Here is a 25,809-nt window from a genome sequence, read left to right on the forward strand (position 1 = left end):
CCCCCATAATGCAAATGTTGGTATGCTTGAAGTTGTCCCAGAAGCTCCTTACACTATCTTCATATTTTGGATTCTTTTTGCTCTTCTGATTGGGTGTTTTTTGCTTTCACATTTTCTAAATCATGATTTGATTCTCAGAATCCTCTACTCTACTGTTGATTCCCTATAAATTACTATTTATTTCAGTTAGTGTATGCTTAATTTAAGACTGGTCCCTTCTCATGTCTTTGAAATTCTCACCAAGTTCCTTGAAGATCTCATTATATTCCTTAAGCATCCTTAAAACCATTTTTTTAAAACTCACTATTTAGTAGTTTGTTCGCTTCCATTTCATATAGTTCTTTTTCTGGAGATTTCTTCTCTTCTTTCTTTGTGACACATTTTTTTGTTCCAGCATTTTGGCTGCTTCCCTGTATTTACTATGTATTAGGTGGAGCTGCTATGTCTCTCGGAATTGGTAGAGTAGGCCTTGTATAGTAGATGTCTTGTAGGGCCCAAGTTACTCAGCCTCCCCAATCACCTGAACTTGGCACTCTAGTTATACCCCTGTGTGGGATGAGTGTACAGTCTTGTAATTAAGCCTTGATTGCTGTTGGCATCACTGGGAAGAATTGGCTGTGAGGACTAGCTGCAACTTCAGGGGAAGAGCTGCTGTGCAGGAGACACCCATATGCATCAGGACTTGCTTCAGTGGGACATTAATGCTCACTGAGTCTGCCCCTGGAGTGTGTCACTTGTGAATGTATAGAGTTGTGATCTGGTATGGTCTGAAGCTGTCCCCTGGGAGCACTGACTCTGTGGCCTCCAGGGAGGTGCAAAGTCAGCTATTGCCAAGGGCTACACAGCAGGAGCTACAGAGATATCTACAGATAGCTGCTTCTTATGTTGGGCTTGGAAGTGTCCAAGCAAGGCCAAGCTGTGAAGGGTCTAGTGTGGATGCTAGTGCTAGGTCTTCAGCCTCCTATTGATAGGTATGAGGCAAGCTGCTTGCTTGTTTGAGAGATTTTAGGAAAGTCTAAAGCCACTAAAAACAGCGTGGGTGGGGCTTAAAATTGGATGGGCTGAGATCTCAGAGAATCATTAGGCTAGAGGGAACAGTGTGAGCTGGGCTGATGGAAACTCAGATATGGCTGCCAGTCAAGTCTGCCATCGGGGAGGTCTCAGCATAGGAACACTGATCCCTGCAAGCACCTCTGTCTGGGAGAAAGCCGCCTTCAAGTTCTTACTCTGATGCCAGACAGTCCAGTTCCTCCATTCTCCCAAGCCATTATCCCAGCGATGGAGCTCAGAGGGAGTGAGACCAAGTAAGTTCATGTGCCAGGCCTTAAAGAGGAACTGCCTAGGTCTCCAGCAGCTTCTGTGTCATGCATCCACAATTCCTGCTGATTTTTACAGCCTGAAGTTTTGGGGGCTTCTCTTCCAGGCACTGGAAGCCTGGGCTGAGAGGTCTGTGTTGGGCTGGGACTCCTTGCTCCTCATAGGAGGCCTCGGCAGCTGAGATATCTCTCCTGATACATGGGTGTTGGGCCAGCCGGTTGGAGGCCTTCCCCCATCTTACCATTCTCCATGTGCTTTCTTTATTTCCTTAGTGTAAGATTTACATTAACCATATTTAAGGTGGTTTTGAATGATGGTTGTTCTGTATTTTAGTCTTAATTTTGAGGTGGTTGTGGGAGGTGGCGAGTACCAACATCTATCTACGTTTGTCTTGGTTCTCCAAAATGCCAGGTGTACTGGTTAATAATGTTGATTTTTTTCAACAGATGGAATTATACATATGCAGATATATATGCAATTTGATATGTATGCTATTTTGTTGTATTGACAAGCTTCAAAACTTTATATGTCAAATTTACTGAAGGTGTTAACTTCATAGACATTTTTACGTTTAAAATTGTTGAATTTTGTGCCCAAAAAAGAGCATTTGCGGGAAGTTTTAATTTATTATTTTGAAGAAAAGTGCTGCTGAAACTTTGGGAAGCTTATGGTAAACATGCTCCATCTCAAGATACTTGTGAATGTTGGTTTAAATGCTTTAAAAGTGATGATTTTTGATGTGAAAGACAAAGAATGTCCAGGTCAACCGAAGAAGTTTGAAGACCAACATTTACAAAGCATTATTGGATGAAGATGCATGTTGGAAGATTAAACAATGCTCAGCAAACAATTTGCAATTGTTTACAAGCAATGGGAATGATTTTAAAGGAAGAAAAATGGGTGCCATACCAACTGAACGAAAGACAAATGGAAGATTAACAAGCCATCAGTAAAATGTTGCTTCAACAGCACAAAACGAAGTCTTTTTTGTATCAAATTGTGACTGGTGATGAAAAGTGGATTTATTTTGAGAATCCCAAATGCACAAAATCATGGATTGATCCAGGTCAACCATCAACATCGACTGCATGAGTCACCAGACTTTGCTCCTTCAGATTACCACTTGTTCCGATCTATGGCACGTACTTTCTGAGCAGCACTCAAAACATATGAAGAAATGGAAAATTGGGTCTCTGAATGGTTTGCCTCAAAACAATAAAAGTTCTATTGGGATGGTAATCCACAAATTACCTGAAAGATGGGGGAAAAGTATCGCTAGTAATGGACATTACTTTGAATAAAATACTTTTGATGTTTCTCTTGAAATTTTCATGTTTTCTTTGATTACAAAATCCGCATTATTAACTGGTACACCTGGTATATACCGTATAGTAGGCGGCAAGAACAGCACCAGGTGCCTGACCACGGGGTCAGATTAAACCTGGGTTTAGCAACCTTAGTACTTGGGTCTGGCAAGGAAAGAATTCACAGAATCCAGACCCAAACTGTAAGAGAATGTTTACTGGATAAATTATAGAGGTAGATAGAGTAATTCCTAGAAGAAACCGTCTTAGGAAACAAGTTACAGAGGTAAAGGAAGGTCCCTTGGAGCTTGGGAGGGTTTCTTTCGATGGTAATGTGCCTGTGGCAGGATGGTAGAGGGAGGAAGTGAAAAGAAAAGGTACAAGGCACAAGGCACAGGTGTACTCTGGGGAGGGAGAGTGCTCTTGGTCCTCCATCCTAAGGGTTTTATGGTGGAAATGTTAGGGGAGGTCCCAGGGGAAGATCTCAATAGAATATTCAGCAGTTTCCCAGGTGTGTCCTTATGGGGTAGTGATCTCCACTGATTGATTGGCTGGCACCAGGGCAGGCGGTCATAGTTCCATGCTGCTAGTCCTGATATCAGCTGTGGCTGGTTTGGTTGCTTATATGGGCCTGGAACTGAAATACAACTGATGTCTAAATGTTATTTCTATAGAGGAAAGGCCAGGAATCCAAACCAGTGTGGGAGAGGAAAAGTCTCCCTGGGGGTGAGGTCCCACCCTACAATTGATTATCCATTGTTAGTACCTGGGGCTTTCCACCCTGGTGACCTTCTGTTTCTGGCCCATCATCCTTGCTCTGCTAACATCTGTCTAAATGCTACAACATCTATATTTAAAAAAAAAAATCTGCATCTTGCAGTTAGCTCATATTACTATACTACCTTCCTTAGCCCCTAGTATTTTAGCCCAGTATGTACTTTGTGTTATTTTTCTACTTTTAGGGATTATTTTCTTTAATGTTGAAAACCACACATCTCTCTCCTCTTTTATAAATACAACTAGAGGCCTGGTGTACAGAAGTCGTGCTTGGGAGAGGGGAAGTCCCTCAGCCCGGTCTGTTCCCTCTCCAATCCAGGACCCCTCTTGAAATCTGGGACTGCTGGCTCCTAACTGCTCACCTGCCTGCCTGCTTGAGCTCCCTTAACCCCTTTCCTGCCTGCCTATCATCCCTAACCACTCTGCCTTCCTGCCTATCTGATGCTCCTAACTGCTCCCCTGTCTGCCAGATTACCCCTAATCACCTCTTCCTGCCTGCCTGATTACCCCTAACTGCTCCCCTGCCAGCCTGATCACCTCTAACCACCTCTGACTCAGTCCCCACCACCATGGCTTTATCTGGAAGGATGTACAGAAGATGTCCAGTCTAATTAGCATATTACCCCCTTTTTTTTTTTTTTTAGTATAGATGCATTTTTGAGGAGGTTGAAGTTAAGAGAATGATATTTTGATAGGCAAGAATGTTTTTGCTTTTCTTTTCACCTGTGGACTTAGAACTTTGTCTTAGTTCTCTAACAGCTGTTGTGTTCAGGCATAGCATACTATTAAAATAGGCAAGCATTGTAAATACAAACCTTTAATTTAGGAGTTCCCCTTTAAAATCTATATTAGTAAAACCTTTACTTTCCCTAATTGCATTTTAAATATTTTTTATTGTGTCCCCACTACCAAATAACAGAAAGCCACATCAGACAAAAGCAAAAAGGCAACATCCCTTGCCTGGCTGGCATGGCTCAGTGGTTGAGCATCAACCTAGAGAACAGGAGGTCACAGTTTAATTTCCTGTCAGGACACATGCCCAGATTTTGTGTGGGGCATGCATGAGGTAGCCTATCAACGATTCTCTCTCATCGATGTTTCTATCTCTCTCCCTCTCCCTTCCTTTCTGAAATAATAAAAATATGTTTAAAAAAGGCACATACCTCCCCTAAAAATTTAAGAGACCTTCCTCCTCACATACATTTAAATCTATGTATAGATGTTGAGCTAGGTATCATTTTATTGCCTCTAGCTCCAAATTTGTACTTCATTGCCTACTCTGAAAATTAAGCTGGGCCCTTTAAATATTCTTTGCATCTGGAATGATGCTAAGCTTTGTCAGGAGAGGGCACTAGTGGCACACTCCAGAGGGAGCAGGTGGCTCTTCCATGTCCTGGTGTTTTTACATTTATTTCTTTATGCTCTATGGGGTTGCTGGCAGCATGTGGGAAGCATGCAATGGTACTTACCCCTTCAAGTTCTAGTGGCACCTGGTGCAGTTTACTTTTGAATCTCAGTGACACCTCTGGGAATAGGTAGATTCCCAGTGAGCTTCTCAGGCACCCCAGATATCAGTTTCTGGATGGCAAGAGGGGTGGTTTCTGCTATCAGTCACTTTCCCACTTTTCTGCTTACCTGCTCCCATAGCGATTATCTTGGCTTTTCAGTCCTGGCTGTGGTTTCTTGTTGCTCAAGTTATTTACACACACACACACACACACACACACACACACACACACACACACAGACACGCACCCCTGTGGAAGCAATTCCTGCCTGAACCCTGGTGTTTGCTGCTGCTCAGTGACAGTGGACAAGCTTTGGCTCAGGGGGACCCAGCAGCTAGTTGACAGTACTCACACCTTCTCCAACAAGCTCTGAATCCTATTCTTGGGACGAGAGCACCTCTTCCAAGATGTTTCCTTCTGAGGCATCCCTCCAGCCCTAGGTATTCTTGATATTTTTCTTTACTACTTTTAGATGATCCCCGTAACAGTTAATAATTATTTATATTAAACTCTGTTTAAATTACTGCATAGCCCTAGTCTCCACATTGGACCATGACTGATATAAACATACAAAGCAGAAATTTGGGTTTGAGTACTCACTCTTCTTCAGTCTTCTAGAAATTCAGTGCATTTAAGAATCTATGGGTTTACCTATTTATTGCTGACTTTTCATCTGGGTATTCTCCTTCCTAGAGTGCTCCCTCTGGGCCCTATTTTCCTTTCCTCAGATCCTACCTCACATCCGGTTTAGCTCTACTATGGCCTCTGACTTTTATTGATTCCTCTCTTTTTAAAATTGTTATAATTTTTATTATACATACTAATTAAATAACCCCTCATGTATTTTAGTTGTTGCTTTCTTTTCTCAGTTATTTAAAAATATTACTTTTTCTTTGATGGAACATTTTAATGAAACAATTTAATTGAAATTCTTTACGTGCATCTTTGACAGTGTCTTCTATCAAATGTACCCAAATATAAAGAGAATTTTTTCCCCTTTAAAGGGATCTCTCCAAAAATAGAGAGCTGCCTTCTATTCAAGTCCTTAAAAACCTTTATAGAAAGCTTTCTCCATTACACAAAAATGTATTGAATGGAGAAACCACAGTTATTCTCATATAACATAAATTCTTATTTTGGGGGGATTATTGAGAGAGCACTGGCAAAATTATTTAAAAGAAAAAAGGAGTCAAAGACATTTAAGCCAGATTTTCTCCTTATTCCTTGGAGAGGGTGTTAAAAAGCTCACATTTGCAAAGATTGAAGATATTTAAAGAGTAGTTAAATGGTTTTGTTGTGGAGAAAGAAAACATAAAGCTACAGGACAAATGAAAAACAAACAAACAAACAAACAAAAAACCCAACAGTTTGCTTTACCCAGATTCTTATTGAAAGAATCTCCCACAAATTCAAAAAATGCTATAAATCAGATAATTTAACTAGAAGTAAAAACGATCTGTTTTAGCTCTGCAAGTGGCACTTATAATGGGGTAGTCATTGTGGATAATTTAAGCAAAATGGTTGCATGAAATGTGCAAGTGGGGCAAAACCCACCTACCTAAAGTAATATTTTACTTAATACATAATTAAAAATATGTGTTTCTAATTAAATTATAATATAAATATTTTAAACAGGCATGAGTATCTTATCAACATCACTGAAAATCAGTTAGGTCTTTGAATATTTCATTAGTAGCTTAAACATCTAATTACTTTACCAGGAAGAAGATCAGTATTGGAAGTTTACCTGGACATATAGGAGAGAGATATTCAGGGTGGCTTTATGTTTGGTCGTACGTGATAGGTATTCTGTGTTATCTAAGATATAAGATCTCTGGGGCAGAGAAAGTGAAATATCCTATAGCTAGCCGTATCCCCAGTGACTAAGGTATTATTCTGAATGTAAGAACTCATCAATGTTGATCCTTAGGGATGTAACATTTAAAGACAATTCAGATGTTATTCTTTGCAGACTTTCCTGAGTCTCCTTCCTCCTGTGAAGGAATTGACCACTTACTTCCCTTGCCTTTGCCACAGCAGTCTAACCCTTTCCTGCACTTACCGATTGACCAGTCTGTGTGCTTGTTCTTGCCACTGTAAACTAATTCCCCAGGATGGGGCTCATGTGTCTCAGACCTGTAGAGCCATGAACAGCACTTGGTTCATAGGTACTATGAGTGTTCGTTGTAATGAAGCATTCAGGAGCTTGAATGACTACAGAGGACCATAGGGTAACTTTCACCATTCCAGTTCATGTTTAGGGACGAAGTAGATTTAGTTAAAAAATTTAAAGATATGCCTTGCTATCCAAATTTCATTCTTGTTCTCTGAGTCTGAAGAACTAAAAACACTTGGATAGTGTTCCTCAGTATTAGGACGCTAGGAATTAAATATGGAAGTCTTTTAAAGCACATGTTAGACCCAGTTTAAGCATGGACTGAGATGGTGCCTAGGGCCTATATAAGTTGCTTGAGTGGAAGTGAGTGGCTGTGTTGCCTGCATTGAGACCACATGTTCACTAGTAACTCTTTCAACCATTGCTTTAGTTTTTTGGTAGGCACTGTCCTATCTCTTCTGTCTTTGGGAGCTAAAGAGAGATGACTGCTGTTGTCACTAGAGTACCATATTAGGGTGGCATAAAATTAGGATTGCATAAAACTATAAAAAACAGAAAATTCAGGTCTATGAGCTTTTGCTTATGGAGAAATTATTGTTTTAAATTTATACATAGTATGACTTATTTCCACAAAAAGTTAAGCACTATTTGAGTAAAGTTAACACTTTCCATATGTAAAAGATGAGGGTGGTTTTATTTCTGAGTGTGGTATTGTGTCCAGCTGAAATGTAGAGCTAAGCTGTTGTTTTGATTTTGAACCGTTGCATTGAAATGGCATTTTCATTCTAGAGTAGGCCTGTTAAGGAAAGAAGAACATTATTTTCTATCAAGTGCCTACTCTGTGCAGCCACAGTGCTAAATGCTTTCATGAGCATTGTTCCATTGAATTCCTGTGATGATCATATTTGCCACAATTTCTTCTTTGGTTTAAACTTTATTTTGAGATAACTGTAGATTCACATGTTGTAAGATAAATCCTGTGTACCTTTGACTTGGCCTCTTCCAATGGTAATTTCTTATATAACTATCAATACTAGTAGCCCTGTGCACAAATCCGTGCACCAGTAGCTCACCAATAGCCCATCCTCCTGCTGATTCATAATCTGGTTGTTACATGGTCGGTCATTACACTTCATGGAGTAATAACCATTTGCCTATTATATCTTTATTATATAGAAGAGTAGAGATTTGCAACTGGGAAATTGTTACAATCCAATTGATACAATCCATTGACCTTTTTTTCAGATTTCACCAATATTACATGAACATGTGTGTGTGTGTGTGTGTGTATTTTGTTCTGTGCAATTTTACCATAAGTGTAGGCTACCATTTCTTTTTCAAATTATAAGGTAAACAAGGCTCAGATAAGGTATTTGGAATGCCTATAGTTGTAGGCCTGGGGTTTGAATTTAGGTCTATTTGATTCAAACTTTTGCATTTTCAGTAATAGAAATGATGAATAACAATATAATCAATTATAACAATATAATAAATTATAATCAATAATACCAGTAGTAATGATGAATAACAATATAATCAATTATAATATGGCTGAGTTACATATGAAACAGAGTTACATATGAAACAGATTAAATACTTACTGAGTTACATATGAAACAGATTAAATACTATGTCTCAGAGACTATTCTAATGTATTAACTCATTTAATCCCCCCAACAGCTATACCTCAGAAGTTATATCTCAGTTGAATTAGTACCCTTATTTAAACTAATCATATTACCAAGGAGTAGGTAATTTTTTTACTATTCCTGAAGTCAGTAATAAAATAGTGATATTCTACTTTCTTTTTATATAATTCATATTTTGCACTTCTGACCTTAATCACTGATTTTGGAAGTGGTGATTACTCTGTGTGTGTGTGTGTGTGTGTGTGTATGTGTGTGTACATACATGAAATGAGCCCTGTTTACATTGAGTTGTATAGAGATACCTTAAAAATATTTACTAAATTGCAAATAAGAGCTATTTTAGGCAGGATGTCAGCGTTTTAAGGGAAAAAATATAAAACTCTAAGACTACATAAGGACATAATTTTTTTTTCTAGAGATTTTAGTTCTTTTTGGCCAAATACAGCCCTAGGAATGTTTGAATTTAATCAAATCTTTCAAATTACATATCTATCTTCCAAAGTGGACACTACTGCATTTGGCTGTGAATTATTACTGATTATCAGAATACTTAATGCTTTAGTAAGGTAATAGATAAAATGATCAATTGTCTATAATTTACCCTACAATCTTTGCTGTTAAATATTGTGTAAAGTTGTCCCTGTGATGAACAGCAGCACTTATTCAGACCAGAAATAACAACAGTCCCGTGTGCTGTAGATCCCAGGAGGTCTTGGTGTTTTTGTAGACAGCAGACAGAAATAAAAGGAATTTTGTCCTTTTTACCTCATGTAGTCCCACTGGGAAATGAAACATGTGCTGTGAGTTGATATTGACTTCTGCCAGGTCACCTCCCTGAAGAGTCTTGGGCAAGCACCATTGCAATATTTCTTGGACAGGAGTCTGACAGCCCCCGAACGAGATGGATGGGCCATGAGTGTGCTACTGTGGAACACTGCGCTACTGTGCTCCAAGGGAGCGTCCATTGGGGAGCGCCTGGTAACCGCATTTTCAGAGCTATCAGAGCCCCCAAGTCAGAGACAAACGTAAACTTAAGTTCTACATAGTTGTGTTGTTTTTTGTTTTGTTTTTTTAAGTGGGTGACTGCAGTAATGCAGCATAAAGTATGGTTTATTCTGCCTTTTTACACCTTATTTTGGATATTAAATAATGCGAAGTTTTTGAAGCTGTATAAGGAATGATTTGGAAACCACAAAACCTTTTTAGTGGACCTCTGTATCAATTTTCTGTTCTTCTAAGGAAGAAATTTTTCCTAATCGTGACTCACTTCACTCTTTGGCTAACATTGAGGGAATGTAATAACAATTAAGGAAAGGAATGCATGCCTTTTCTTCTTTCATTGAAAGCTTGTACACATTTTCTGTCTCAGGTTATGCAAACTTGGAGGATTGTAGAATGTTGACAACTGTGAAAGTTAAAAACTGGCCTACTAATACATACGAGTTTGGAATTGAAAAATAAAAAAAGCTTCCTTTGCTTCTTTGGAGAAGTGTTTTGCTGGATGGTCCAGAATACAAATCCAGCAAAAAAAGACATGTTCCAGCCGTCACTTACACACACCTTAAGTGAAATTAATGAGATCACTCTAAGATTACGCTTTGTGTTTTATTTTCATTTTATAGGTCTGTATGAGCTGTTGGCTGCACTGCCAGCCCAGCTGCAGCCACATGTGGATAGCCAGGAAGACCTAACCTTCCTCTGGGATATGTTTGGTGAAAAAAGCCTGCATTCACTGGTAAAGGTAAACCATGCTGATGTCAGATTCTCTTTGTGGAAAAACATATGGAAAAATATTTTGAGCGCCATCTAGTAAACCAGAGATTAAATTGTTGCTCTCTGAAAACAAAACAGCCTTGTTCCATTTCATTGATGGGTGTGGAAGTTGTTAAAGATTCTACCAAAAATACATAGATGATTTCACTTAATGGTGGTGATTTTGCTGTGCATACTAATGCAGCAAATATGTGGTTGCCCTTGTTTAGAAAAAGAATATGAAATAGTAGCAGAAAGGTTTAGACTCTTTATGGTCAACATTCATGAGCTGGAATTTAACTTAAATAAATAAATGTTCATAGCAAAAATTAGAAGGAATATATTTTCTTAGGTTAAGGATGGCAGCAGTTCAGTAGCCACATTAATTTAAAATAATTTCCTTTAACAAAGTCAACTGAAATTCTAGTAAGCTATTTCTTTTCTTGGCGTGATGCCATGGAAGTGGTATTTTGTGTATAAATACACTGAAGCTAAATACGAATAAAAACAGTGTTTTGAGACAGTTTTAGTAAAGCATCCTGTCATGAAAATGATCAGTCACCAGAATTCAGATCTTGCCACACAGCAATCCTGGGAGTGATCAGAATTCTTAAAATAGTAAAATGAGAACAAGAAACTTACTGGAAAATATGCCACTCTTGCCTCTGGAAATATGAATCGCAGTTTCTCTCATTTAACTCAAACTGAGAGAAATTTAGAGTCTGTGGGAGCCAGGATATCATGATGCCTCAACAATATCCAGACTTGTACTTACTTCCACTAAGTCTGTATGGTTGTCTGTTTTGATAAGATGCTTTTAATTGAATTACAGTATTTGAAATCGAGCAACTTCTGCATTGCAATTGCTTCAAAGGACAGGAAAATCATTACTTTTTTTTCCCTTTGAAATTTGTGTGCCTCAAGCAGTGGCAATTCTCAAGAAGTGAAAGTGTTATGTGGCATTTTTAGCATGACATGTAAAACCTAGAATGTCTTACATGCTTATTTACTTGTTATATAATTGCCAAGGTATTGTTATGTTCTGAATAATTTTAGGTAGTTTAGCTGGTCTCCTAAGATGTATTACGAAATAGTGTTGGGATTATAATGGATGAAGTTTATGACTTACTGAGGCAACCATAGAAATATTCCTGTGTTGAATGTGTAGAAGTTGGGTAGGTATGGATTTGTTTCAATTCACTTAGACAGAGGGATAAAATATATTTCAAATGGCATCATTACCCCTTAATCATTAAGTACAAATGCCCCAAACAATGGATGTATTTGTGCTTGTATATTTATAACATGGATGCTATCTCAGTTTCCTTACCTATGAAATGGAAATTATAACATCTGTTGACAAGGTTGTCTGGGAGTTTCAAATAAAACAGTGAAAGTCTTAGTTCTTTGATTGTTATATGTGTTCAGCAAATGGAAGTAAGCATTATTAAGTAATAAGGAAAAATTAAAATTTAAGTATCTTAGCATGCAAAAGGCCAAAATGAATGACAGAGATACCACTCTTGCCTTTGGAAATATAAATAACAGTTCTCTCATTTAACGCAAACTGAAAGAAATTTTGAGTCTTACTTGAGTCTGTTGGAGCTAGAAACTAAAGTAAGAGATGGTTGTTATTTCTATTAAAAAATAAAAGCAATCTATAAAAAAGATTCTTAGTTACACTGACTGTTGCGTTTTAAACGTAGGGTTTTTTCTTCTTTTTTTTCTTTTAAAATGTTATCTTCATTTTTATCTGCCACATGTGGGTGTAAGGTTAGCATGTTCTGTATCTCTATTTAGCCAGATTTCAGGCACATCTGAATCTTGGTTGTTCTGTAGTTAATTTTACTTTTTATATGGTTATAGGAGGAAGTGAGTGCTGCATTTATGTACACTGCCATCTTGCCCAGAAGTGTTTTGGGCCTTTTTTTAGTGACTGGCTTCTGTCACTTAGCTTAATGTTTTTAAGGTTAATCTACCTCATAAAATGTATCAGTACTTCATTCATTTTTATGGCCAAATAGTATTCTGTTGTATGCATACTAGTATATACCACATTTTGTTCATATCTTTTTCTGCTCATAGATATTCAGGTTGTGTCCACATATTGGCTATTATGGTAATGTTACTAAGAACATTTATGTACAAGATTTTGTGTGGTCATGTTTTCAATTCTCATGGGTGTATATCTAGGAGTGGAATTGCTGGGTCAAATGGTAACTCTATATTTAACATTTTTAAGAACTGCCAGACTGTTTCCAAAGTGGCTATACCATTTTATATCCCCATTAGCAGTATATGAAGGTTCTATTTCTGTCTATTCTCACCAACACTATTTTTTAAAAATATACTTTATTGATTTTTTTACAGAGAGGAAGGGGAAGGACAAAGAGTTAGAAACATTGGTGAGAGAGGAATATCGATCAGCTACCTCCTGCACACCCCCTACTGGGGATGTGCTTGCAACGAAGTACATGCCCTTGACCAGAATCAAACCTGGGATCCTTCAGTCTTAAGGCCTACACTCTATTTACTGAGCTAAACTACTTAGGGCTGACCAACACTATTTTTATCTGACTTTTTTATTGTGACCATCTTAGTGGGTATGATATAGCTTACTGTGGTTATTAATTAGCATTTTCTTTATGACTATATAATATATATAATTAATATGTTGCTAAACATCTTTTCTTGTGTTATTGGCTATTTGGTAAAATGTATGCTTGGATTTTTTGCCCATTTCCTTCCATTCCATTGGATTGTTTTAAATTAATAGACTTTTTTAGATTTATAGAAAAACTGATCAGGTGGTACAGATAGTTTTTATGTACCTGCTCTCCACACACCTCCCACCACAATTTCTTGTATTTTTAACCTTTCATATTAGCATGGTATAGTTATTCAAATTAATGAACCAATATTGATAAATTAATATTAACCAGAGTCCATAGTTTTCATTAGAGTTTACCATTTATGTTGTACAATTCTATGAGTTTTGACAAATGCATAATGACATATATTCACCATTACAGTGTCATAAAGAATAGTTTTACCACCCTACAGACCCTTCTATCTTGGCAACCACTGATCCTTTTACTAGTACTCTCTATACTTTTGTTTTTTCCAAAATGTCATGTCATTGGAATCATACAGTAGGTAGCCTTTTCACACTGGTTTCTTTCACTTAGTAATATGCATTTAAGTATCCATCAAGTCTTATGGCTTACTATCTCATTTCTGTGTATCACTGGATATTATTTCTTCATATGTATACACCACAGTTTGGTTCTCCATTTACCTATTGAAATGAATCTTAGTTACTTCTGGATTTTGGCAATTACAATACAAATAAAGCTTGTATAAACATTGTGTGTAGGCTTTTGTGTGGATGTAAGTTTTCAACCCCTTTGTAATTGGATAAATATCTAGCAGCACAATTCCTGGATCATATGGTGAGAGTATAGTTAGCTTCCTGAGAAACTGCCAAACTGTCTTTCAAAGTGACTGTCTCATTTTCCATTGCCACCTATAGTGAGTGAGAATGCCTGTTGCTGTGCATTTTTCTCAGCATTTGGTACAGTCATTGTAATAGGTGTGGATTTTAGCCATTCTAATAGGTGTGTAATGCTATCTCATTACTGTTCTAATGTTCAGCTTTTTTTGACATCTGATGTTAAGCATTTTTTCATGTGCTTATTTGTCACCTGTATTTATATTTTGTCAACATAAGGAGCATTCAAACCTGTGAACAATTTATGTGAGTTTATTTGAGCCAAACTATTATATCAACAAATGCTGGGATGTAAAATCCCAATGGATTGAAATAATGCTCCAGCGAATGGCAGTTTTGCACCTTATTTTACACATTACAATCAAGAGAGAAGATGTAAGTGGGGTAAATGAAATTCATTAGCAATAGAGCGGAGAGGAGGGAGAAAGCGAAGCAGGGGAACCTCTGGGATTGGATAAAATGTAAAATGCTAGACAGATACATCTTTTACATGGTGGGTATAGGATAGTTAATAGTCAACAACTAACAGGATAACAATAATAATGAGGATTTGTAGTCTCTGCTCTAGTGCATTGATTGTGCCCTGAGGGGTCCAGAAAAGGAAGTTACCTTGACATTCCAGAAGTATGTTATTGTAGATTAAAAAGACAATAAACAGACTCAGTTAAGGTAAAGATTGACCTTTGCCAGGGAAGATTCTAGCCTAGGACATGATTACCTGGAATAAACTGCTTTTAGTTAAAGAGTTTTTATTTCAGACATCCTTTGTGGTTACTTAGGTTTCTGAGTGTGCAAGGCTGCCACAGAGGCCTTCTCTGAGCCTGTCAGGTTAGCACGTGGCCTCTTTCAGTCCACATTTTGTTGAAGTGCCTATTTAGATTATTTTGCCTATATTTTAAATTTAGTTTTTTTCTTATTGTTGATTTTTAACAATTCTTTGTCTTTTTTGTATAAAAGTCTTTTTATCAAATACGTGTTTTGTAAATATTTTATTCCAGTCTGTGGCTTACTGGCCACTTTCAGTGAGTAGAAGTTTTTAATGTCAATAAAGTCCAATTTATTAATTTTTATTTTATAGATTTGCTCCTAAAAACTCATTGCCTTACACAAGGTCACCTACATATATATTTTTTGAAGTTATTTATTTATTTATTTATTTATTTATATTTTTTTTAAATAAATCTTTATTGTTCAGATTATTACAAATGTGATCCTCTTCCCCCCCCTCAATTGCTCCCCTCCACTAGGTTCCCACCCCACCCTCTGCCCTTTCCCCACCCCCCATTGTCCTCATCCATAGGTGCACAGTTTTTGTTCAGTCTCTTCCCGCACCCCCTACTCCCCTTTACCCCGAGAATCATCAGTCCACTCCCCTTCCATACCTCTGATTCTATTATATTCACCAGTTAATATTGTTCATCAGATTTTTTAATTCCCTTAGTTTTTAGATTCACTTATTGATAGTTACGTATTTGTTGATCATAATTTTTATCTTTATTTTCTTCCTCTTCCTAAATAACCCCCTTCAGCAATTCATATAATTCTGGTTTGGTGGTGAACTCTTTTAGCTTTTTTTTATTTGTGAAGCTCTTTATCTGGCCTTCGATTCTGAGTGATAGTTTTGCTGGGTAGATTATTTTTGGCTGTAGGTTCTTGCTATTCATCACCTTGAATATTTCTTGCCATTCCCGTCTGGCCTGCATGGTTTCTGTTGAGAAATCAGCTGACAATCATATGGGTGCTCCTTTATAGGTAACTACCTGCTTTTCTCTTGCTGCTTTTAATATTCTCTCTTTGTCTTTTGCTCTTGGAATTTTAATTATGATGTGTCTTGGTGTGGTTCTCCTTGGATTCCTTTTGTTTGGGGTTCTGCGGGCTTCCTGGACTTGTAAGTCTATTTCTTTCCCCAGGTGGGGGAAGTTTTCTGTCACTATTTCTTCCAGTATTCTTTCGGTATCTTGCTCTCTCTCTTCTTCTGGAATCCTCATAATTCTGATGTTGGTTCGCTTGAAATTGTCCCAGAGGTTTCTTATACTATCTTCAATTTTCTGGATTCTCTTATCTTCTTCCTTCTGCAGAGGAGTGTCCTCTGGCTCTTTGTGTTCTAAATCTTTGTCTTGATTCTTGCGATCTTCCAGTCTGTTTTTAGTACTTTGTAAAATATTTTTTATTTCAGACAATGTTTTCTTCATTTCTAGTTGATCCCTTATTATTTCTAGTTGCTCCTTTTTCATATCCTCATAGATCTCATTTATTTTATCGGCCTTTTTTAGGATATTGTTGAATAACCTTATAACTAGTTTTGAACTCAATGTCCAATCTTTTCTTTTCCTCCATTTCCTTCCTTTGTGTCCTTCCTCTTGTCTGCATTTTAGTTGTTTCCCTGATTTGATGGAATAGCTTTGTGTGCTAGGTGTTCTGGTAGAGCCCAGTAGCACAGCCTTCCCAGTTACCTGCAGTGGACAGTCTTGGTATAGCCCTTTGTGGGCTGTGTGTGCAGTCTTGTTGTTAAGCCTTGCTTATTGTTGGTATCACTGGGAAGCGTTGATCTCCAAGCCAATTGGCTGTGAGGATCAGCAGTGTCTCAGCTAGGAGGGCTTCTGTACTCCTCTTGAATAGGGCGGGGTCTCGGGGTGGCGCAGACAATCTTTGGTTCCCTGTCAGTCTCGCCTTAGAAAAGTCGTGTTCGTGGAGAGTCTCGCAAGATTGGTTGCAGGCGCATGCACCTCTTTGGTAAAGGTGCAGACAAGTTTTATATTCCGGCCAGTCGCTCCTTATAGAAAGCCAGCCTCTGGGAGAGCTTCTGTGCTCAGCTTAGTTGGGGAAGAATCTCAGGTTGGTGCAGACAAGCTTTGTTTTCCCCTCGGCCCCAAGTCCCACAGTAATGGACAGTAATGGCCACTGCTTCACACACCTCTGAGAGATCTCTGTCCGCTGCGTGACAGTCTGGCCTCTCCCTGTCTGGGGCCGTCTATCAGAGCAATAAGGTGATTCTGTTTTCCTCCCGAACAAGAAAGCCAGCTGCGTGTTAGCTGTCTGCCCTCTTCGCACACTGGGAGTAAGCCAGTAGCGAACATGGCCCTGCCCGCCCTTTCCACGTGCCGGGATTAAGCCAGCGCCTTTTCGCGCACACTGTTCTCCATACCTTCACAGTTTCTGAGGGTCAGCGCGCCTTCTCTCTCCTTCCCAGATGGCAGAGCCTCATCTCAGCTAGCCGTCCGGCGCTTCAGGGCAATGCCTCCCCTGTTTTCTAGTTCTAAATTCAAATTTGTTGTGGTAGGCTGCATTCTGGTATTTACCCTATGCCGCCATCTTGGTTTCTCCTCACCTATATTTTTTCTCTCTGTTATCTTCTAGAAGTTTTATAGGTTTTTTTTTAAAAAAAATTATATATTTTATTGATTTTTTACTGAGAGGAAGAGAGAGGGATAGAGATTTAGAAACATCGATGAGAGAGAATCATCGATCAGCCGCCTCTTGCACACCCCCTTTGGGGATGCACCTGCAATCAAGGCACATGCCCTTTACCAGAATCGAACCTGGGACCTTTCAGTCCGTAGGCCGATGCTCTATCCACTGAGCCAAACCAGTTTCGGCAGAAGTTTTATAGTTTTGTATTTATGTTTAGGTCTGTTAAAGTTCTAACCTCTGTTGAGTCAAAATTTTGCATATGAATATACAAATGTCTCAGCATCAGTTGTTGAAAAGACCATTTATTCTCCATTGAATTACCTTTTCTCTTCTGTCAAAGATTAGTAAACTTTATTTGTGTGGGTCTATTACTAGGCTTCCTATTATGGTCCATCGATCTGTTTATCTTCATTATTATACCTTTATCCTGAGTCATAAAGTTGGGAACTGTCAGTCCTCCAACTTTGTTCTTCTCAGTATTATGTTAGCTATTCTGGATATTTTGCCTTTTCATGTGAACTTTAGAATCAATATTTACAACATAGCTGGAGAGAAAGGGAGAGAGAGATCAATGTGAGAGGGATACATTGATTGATTGCTTCCTGCAGGCACTCCTAAAGGGCTGGGGAACTTGAAACCGAGGTACATGCCCTTGACAGGGAATTGAACCTAGGACCTTTCCGTCTGTAGGCTGACATTCTAACCACTGAACCAAAACCGGTCAGGGTTTACTTGCTTGCTGGAATTTTGATTGGGATCATGGTGAATTTGTAGATCAGGTTGGGAAAAATTGATACCTTAACAATCCTATATAATAAAAGCCTAATATGCTAAGTGTCTGGTCGTCCAGTCACCTGTTAAACCAATCAAAATGTAATATGCTAATGACATGCTAAGGCCACTCAACCACTCGCTATGATGTCACTTACCACCAGGGGGCAGTCAACTGGCCAACCGGTTGTTATGATGTGTACTGACCACCAGGGGACAGATGCTCCAGCCAGTATGTTATCTTGCTGCTGGTGTCTGGCTGAAAAGGACTGAGCGAGATGGGCTGGACATGACCTAGAACCCTCCCACTGTTCGTCTCCAGGTCGCCAACCTCCCACATCTCTCCCTGGCTTCGATCATGCACTGGTGGGTCCCTCGGACTGGCCTGCGCCCTCTCACAATCTGCGATCCCTTGGGGAGTGGCCGGAGAACTGGTTTCTGCCTGACCCTTCAGACCAGACTGAGGGACCCCAGTGGTGCACGAATTTTTTGTGCAACAGGCCTAAATATCTCCCGAATTATTGAGACCCTGTTTGATTTCCTTCATCAGAGTTTTGTGGTTTTCTTATTTAGATTCTGTACATATTTTGTTAGATTTATACCTAAATTATAATTTGTTATTAATGAAGATGGTACTTTTAAAAATATGTATTTTTATTGATTTTGGAGAGGAAGGGAGAGAGGGAGAGAAATAGAAGCATCAATGATGAGAGAGAATCATTGATCGGCTGCTTCTGCATGCTCCACACTGGGCATGGAGCCCACAACCTGGGCAATGTGCCCTGACCAGGAATCAAACTGTGACCTCCTGGTTCATAGGTCAGTGCTCAACCACTGAGCCATGTGGGCTGGGAGGTACTTTGTTTTTTATTTCAAATTCCAATTATTTATTGCTGGTATATAGGAAAGCAATTGATTTTTGCATATTAAGTTTTTATCCTCCATCCTTGCCATAACCACTTAATTAGTTCCCCAAGTTTTTGTTGTTGATTTTTGGGGATTTTCTAGATAGATACACATCTCTGAACAAAGCCAACTTATTTATTCCTTCCCAATTTGTATACTTTTTAATTTCCTTTTTTATAGCATTTATTGGGACTTCTTTGTCTTATAATCAATTTTAGGGGAAAAGAATCTAGTTTTTCACCATTAAGTATAATGTTAGCTGTAAGTAACATGTTCTTTTATATATCTTCTTTTTTAAAAAAAATATATTTTATTGATTTTTCTTACAGAGAGGAAGGGAGAGAGACAGAGAGCTAGAAACGTCGATGAGAGAGAAACATCGACCAGCTGCCTGTTGCACACCCCCTACCGGGGATGTGCCCGCAACCAATGTACATGCCCTTGACCGGAATCGAACCTGGGACCCTTCAGTCCGCAGACCGACGCTCTACTGCTGAGCCAAACAGGCTTCGGCTTATATATCTTCTTTATCAACTTGAGGAAGTTCTCTCTGTTGTTGAGCGTTTTTATCATGACTGGGTGTTACTTTTTTTTCTAAATCATAAATATGACAATAAGATTTTTCTTCTTTATTTTATTAATGTGATGGATTACAATAATATTTCTGAATATTGAATCAACCTTTTCAGTCTTAGAAACAATCCCACTTGGATTTGTTATAATTCATTGTTGGATTTGATTTGCTAATGTTTAGTTGAAGAATTTTGCATCTTTGTTCATAAGATGTCTTTATCTTTTTTTGGTATTAGGATAATGCTGGCCTTATAGAGTTTGCTTTACTTTTTTCTGGAAGAAATTGTAAAATTTTTATATAATTTTTAAATTCACCAACAAACTATATGACTTCCAAATATTTTCTTCTATTGTATAGGTTACCTTTTCACTTTTTTGGTAGTAGGACTTTATTTCTTAACTTGAAAACTTTGCAAATTAAATTAAGCTGTATTCTCTTAAATGTTTTGGTTTATTTCACTCAGAGAAAACATTGAGGTTTACTTCATCAGAGGTTTTCATATTTCTCAATAAGAGACATCATGGTAATTTATGATTAATGTTCTTTCTTTTCTTCTACAAATAGACAAGTTATTTGTTTACCAAGCCACAATAAACCACAATGATACAAATAACCAAGTTCAGGTAGCACTTAGAAGTGCCATGACACTCTCTTAATTGCCTACCTTAGTTCCTTAATAAATATGAACATTTTTTGAAGTAAAACAAATTCCTAGTATGATTTATCCGTAATTTAAAAGAAATTCCTACTAAATATCAAGGAGTAATTATATTTGTAATGAAAAATATTCAGGTTATCTTCTTAAAGATGTCCTGAAATTTGTTTTTAGTGAAACACATGCAGTCCTGAGCAGATTAGTTGACTGATGGAAGCAAAGTATGAGTGATAACATGGTGGGGGTTTATTTTAAATCTTCATGTGAATATGGATTTTTAAAGTTTTCAATACTTGTGAATTTAGGTAGAATTTTAAAAGTGAAAAATCTTCTTAGTCTTGAGTCTAAATAAGTCTTGAGCAGATGATTGGAAAGCACCCTGTGAACAAGAATATACTTTTAAGAGTTTATATCTCCAAGTTGGAAACTTCAGAAAATGAAAAACCAGTTTTAAGGTAATGCTTAAGTTGAATTTTTCATAATTCAATTTTCTTAATAATTACCACAATGAGATTTGCTTGGGAAGTAGTTACTCCCAGGATAATTGATGCAGTCAGTTTATATAAAAGAGAGAGAGAGACTTTTATCAAGCAGTGGTTTTTATAGACTTTTCTGTACAGGCATTTTTATGTTTCTCTCTTCTTTTAATCTAGAAGCGATGAAAAGCATCATACTGGGCGGGAGGGGGAGTGATATTTACATAGTAGTAAATCAGATCATGGCTGAGAGGCTATTTAATAAGATACTTGCTGGTACAGAGCTCTTTAGAAAGAAGTTGTGCTGTGTAGGGAGCGGAGAGGTGGTGTTAGGTTCAGAGACTAGCCCCCTTGGGGGGGTTATGTTACTTGCCTCTGCAATACCATTTGTGTTGGGTGGGAGGAAAGGAAAGACAGCCAGACATTGTGAATGATCCATGGCCACCTGGTCTGACAGAAAGAAAATTGGGTACAGCAGCTGGTAATGCTCCTTGGCCAATCAAAGGAAATTGTTCAGCCAGCTCTGTTGGAGGAGCCAGACAAAGTTATTTCTTACGTTATAGTGTACATTTTTTCAGGCTCAGGAACATGTAAAGTCTGCTGAAGATACGAATTCCTGAGACCTTGAGTAAATTGTTACTTTTGTAATTCATACTCTCAAAGCAGTGGCCATATGTAGCTCTTTGTCAAGATTTGCTTGGGACTGGGGATAAGTGAATAGGAGCCATATTTGTGAGCATTTGATGGGTCTGTGCCTTACCACTGTGATCCTGTGTTTAATGTAATGAACCATTGTCTTTTTAAAATTATTGTGAGATTTAGATAATTATTCAAATATCCTTAGCTTCAGACCAGCCATCTTAAATGTGCATTTATTCCTAATTTGATAACCTACCTACTCTACAGAAACAAATGTGGGAGTTTCCATCCTAGAAACACCTAACTAAAGAACAGTTCACTTATTAGAATGGGTGGAGTCAGGAAGTGTATAACTCTTAATTTCCTTGTGGGTATGATTCCTGTTATTCTCCAAGTCCAGGGAATAGGAATTTCAGTAGGGGAATATCCAGCATTTCTAGACATTATACTTGGCAGTAGGGTTGCTGGGCCACAGCTGCGTGCATCTCCCACATTAGGAGGTTTTACGAGTGACTGTACATATCCAGGTGGGGAGTGACTGGCTCAGTGCTTTCTGTATTTGCAGTCCTGGTAACCAGGATCATCCCTCTGTTTCATTCCCACCTCTGGGCTGAGCTGTTTGAAGCCCTCATTTTATTCCCAGGGCAGGTTCATGTCCTGTTGCCAGGAAGGCGTTGGGCCACGAGCAAGGTCCTGACATTCTGAATTGGTTTTCAATATCCCACAGATAACTTTGGAGTCCTCGAGAGCAAATACATCTTCACTATTTGTTTTCATCCCAAGTAAAATGATTTTAAACCTCTCATACTTGCTTTATTGAAGTTACTTTTTAACTATATAATTGAATTGTAATAATTTCAGTATAGGCTAGTTAAGCACTAATATTTAGTGCACACAATACAGGAAATTACAGTATGTGTTTGGTGGAAGTCAGTATAAACATGACTGATTCTTAGGAAACTGTACGAGAAAGAACCCAGTTGGAAAGAGAGACCTGTCCCTCAGGGACATGGTGGCATGAACCGAGGCAGTGTCTTGTAGAGACAGGTCCACACTTCTCTGGGCTGTGCAAAACAGTACACCGGAACACAGTTTTTGTTTAAATAAAACTCAGGATTGAGGTGGAACATCACATAACAGATTTAAACATGCTTTTGAGAGTTGGCTTGAAGACCTAGCCACCATTTTAATAGTATTTCTGGAGTATGTGCCCCAAAATCTTAAAAAAGTTAGAATTATAAATAAAATTTGTTCGACTGGGGGAGGGTAACTAGATAATATTCCCTGAAGTTTAGTTGGGTACTTAGGCACTTGGCTAATAATTGATAATGAAGGAAAGAGTGAGTCTGATATGTGTGGCAGATGAGATAAAGGGACTTGCTAGAAGGAGGACTCTTGTAACCTCCAGGGTGACTTTCATTATTCATTCAGATCCAGTTGGAACCTTTTGTTCTCTCTCTCTCTCTCTCTCTCTCTCTCTCTCTCTCTCTCTCTCTCTCTCTCTCTCTCTCTCTCTCGCTTTCCTTTTCTCTCACTCTTGTGATCATTTCATTCTCATTGTGTTTGTCTATTCACCTCTCTGTGGTACCTTAATGATGACAGTTGGGTGTATTGGGGAGTTTTTTGTGTGTCCAGATCCACATGCCACATGCTCTACATTTTGTGAACAGGTATGTATGATACTAACTCTGAGCTGAGACTGTGGAACTGCTTTGCTTGGACTCAGATTCTGGCTGTGCAGAGAATATTGTGCTAACAGTAAGAATAATATTATTTTACTGCACAGTGCCTCATTTTCCTTATATGTAAAATGTAGACAATAGTACAGTAATACCTATTTTGTGTGAGCTATAAGAGGAGTAAAAGAATTAACATATGAAAATCCTTTAAATAGTCATTGCTTTACATAGTAAATCATCCTCATTATTATTATTCCTAGTGGCCTGGTGCATGAAATTTGCACATATTAAAAGGGAATTAATTAGAGGAAATATTTTAATATTGTGGGTATCCAGCTCCCTCCTGTCAGAGTTTGGGCTGGCGCCCATGGGGATGCAGTGTCAGGTCCCACCAGCACCGCGAGACCAGAGTCAAATCCTTACCCATCCGTGTGCCTTGCCATGCATGCAGCCCTGCCCACCTGCACGCACCTCGAAATCACGCAAGACTCAGACTTGCCGGTGCCCATGGGGATGCAGTGTCCAGCCCCCACCAGCACCCACGGGGATGCAGCGTCAGCTCCTGGGGACGCAGCATCAAGTTCCTGCCAACCCACGTGCGCCTGCTGTACACGCAGCCTCCTGGTGATCAGCCATTACAGCGTGAGGGTCACGACCACAGGCTTTTTATATATATAGATCATCATCCTCGATCTCTTTTTGTTATCTGTGTTGGAAGCTATATCCCAGTGTTCGCATCATCTTTTAAAATATCCCTTTGGTTACATTGCTGTTTTTTCAGGATGACATTTTTGTTCTTGCCTTTTTATCTCTTTGTTCTCCCACTATAAAATGCAGTGAAAATTAATACAGTCTATGTTTTGAAAATTTTGAAAAAGTTCTTGAGTTGGCTACATATATTTTTAACCTTTTCTTTACAAATGTTATAGAATAACCTTTTCAATTTGGGCATTAAAAAGGCAGAACAACATACTGAACAGCCATAGTCACCACACAGCTTGAGAAAGAACATACTACAGATTCTTTTGAAGTTTGAATGTCTCGTCTTACTCCCATTCCTTTCCCTTACCTGTCAGAGATCATCTCCATCTTGTTAATATTCTTTACAAAATGAGATTATTTTGTATGTGTCTAAATTTTTCATAATTAGATTCATGCTCTACACATTTATCTTTATGCCACTTATTTTTTGTACTACATTTTTTGTATTTTGAGTTATTTATGGTGATATGAATAGCTGTCATTCATTGATTTTCATTGTAATATGGAATTATATGACTAAATCAGCAATTATTTACTCTCCTGTTGATGCATATTTATATTGAAAGGTGCCCTCCAGGTACAAGATTCCTTCATCTGGAAACCACCTTTATTTCCATGCCACTCTTGGAAACAGTGCCATAAATAGCAGTTGTGTGGATTCCCTGGGTACATGTCGGACTGTTCCTCTAGGTATTACACCAAGAGGTGGGGTTACTGAGCCAGTGATGTACATGTCACACTTGTTTAGGTATTGTCAAATTGCTCTTCCAAGATCCTGCCATATTTCATTCCCACCAACAGAGTCAGAGTTTCAGTTGCTTCATGTCCATGTCAACACTTGGAATTATTAGAGTTTAATTTTTCCAACAGTTGAAATGCTAGCTCATTGTTTTAGTTTGTATTTATTTGAATGTTAGAGGTTGAGTATATTAATGGGTCCTTTATGTTTCCTTTTTATGTTCTTTGCCTGTTTTTTTCTCTTTGTGGTTGCCTTTTTATATTTATAGGAATTACTGTATACATTCTCATATTGGATCTTTGTTATATACATTGAAAATATACCCAGGTATGTGTTCAGGCTCCTCTTTCCGATAATTTATTGTGCTAAAGCACACATGCACATAGCCAAAATTTTTTAAATTTATCTTTATTGTTGGAAGTATTACAGATGTCCACTTTGTTTTTGTGTGTATTTCCCTCCTCCCCTATTAACCTCTCCTTCCTATACCTACCCCTCCCAAGCTTGCTACACTATTGTCTGTGTCCATGGACTATGCATATATGCATATGAGTCCTTTGGTTGATCCCACCCTCCAATCCCACCTTCCCTCTGAGATTCGTCAGTCAGTTCTCTGCTTCTATGTCTCTGGATCTATTTTGTTCATATGTGGAATGCACAGTTTATTTTGGGCATTCCACATATGAGAGAGAACATTATATACTTATCTTTCTCTGACTGGCTTATTTCACTTGGCATGGTCCATCCATAGTGTTGGAAATGGCAAGAGTTCCTGCTTTCTTACTGCTGCGTAGTATTCCATTGTGTAAATATACCTTAGCTTTTTTTATCCTCACATCTGCTGATGGGTATTTGGGCTATTTACAAATCTTATCTATTGTAATTTTCCCTGCCATGAAAATAAGGGTACATATATTCTTTCTGATTGGTATTTCGGGTTTCTTAGGATATATTTCTGGAAGTGGGATCACTGGGTCAAAAAGGAGTTCCATTTTTAATTTTCTGAAGAAACTTCATACTAGTTTCCACAGTGGCTGCACCAGTCTGCATTCCCACCAGCAGTGTACTAGCCTGTTAACCGAGTGGGACGTATAAATATGTCAAACATAAACACTATCGGGAACGGGTAGGACATATGAATACTTCTTTGAAATATATGTTGTGCCCTGAGAGGGATGGTATATATTTTTTGTAATCTTTATAATTGTTGGTAAAATTTATAATTTTTTAATTCGATGTTTCCATTTTTTTGTTGGTATTCTT

At 38.3% G+C, this 25,809-nt stretch overlaps 1 protein-coding gene across 2 annotated transcripts in view; it reads left to right on the top strand.

The window, feature by feature from the left end:
- MPP7 (MAGUK p55 scaffold protein 7) overlaps nucleotides 1-25,809 on the top strand; it is a 228,545-nt gene that overhangs the window by 61,298 nt on the left and 141,438 nt on the right. For both annotated transcript variants that reach the window (XM_084876093.1, XM_084876092.1), the window contains one exon: nucleotides 10,294-10,412. In XM_084876093.1, coding sequence (XP_084732219.1) covers nucleotides 10,294-10,412 — 119 coding nt within the window. The remainder of the gene's footprint in view (nucleotides 1-10,293; nucleotides 10,413-25,809) is intronic.

This window comes from Pipistrellus hanaki (genome assembly GCF_964339955.1).
Source record: "Pipistrellus hanaki genome assembly, chromosome: 1".
NCBI classification, from domain to species: domain Eukaryota; kingdom Metazoa; phylum Chordata; class Mammalia; order Chiroptera; family Vespertilionidae; genus Pipistrellus; species Pipistrellus hanaki.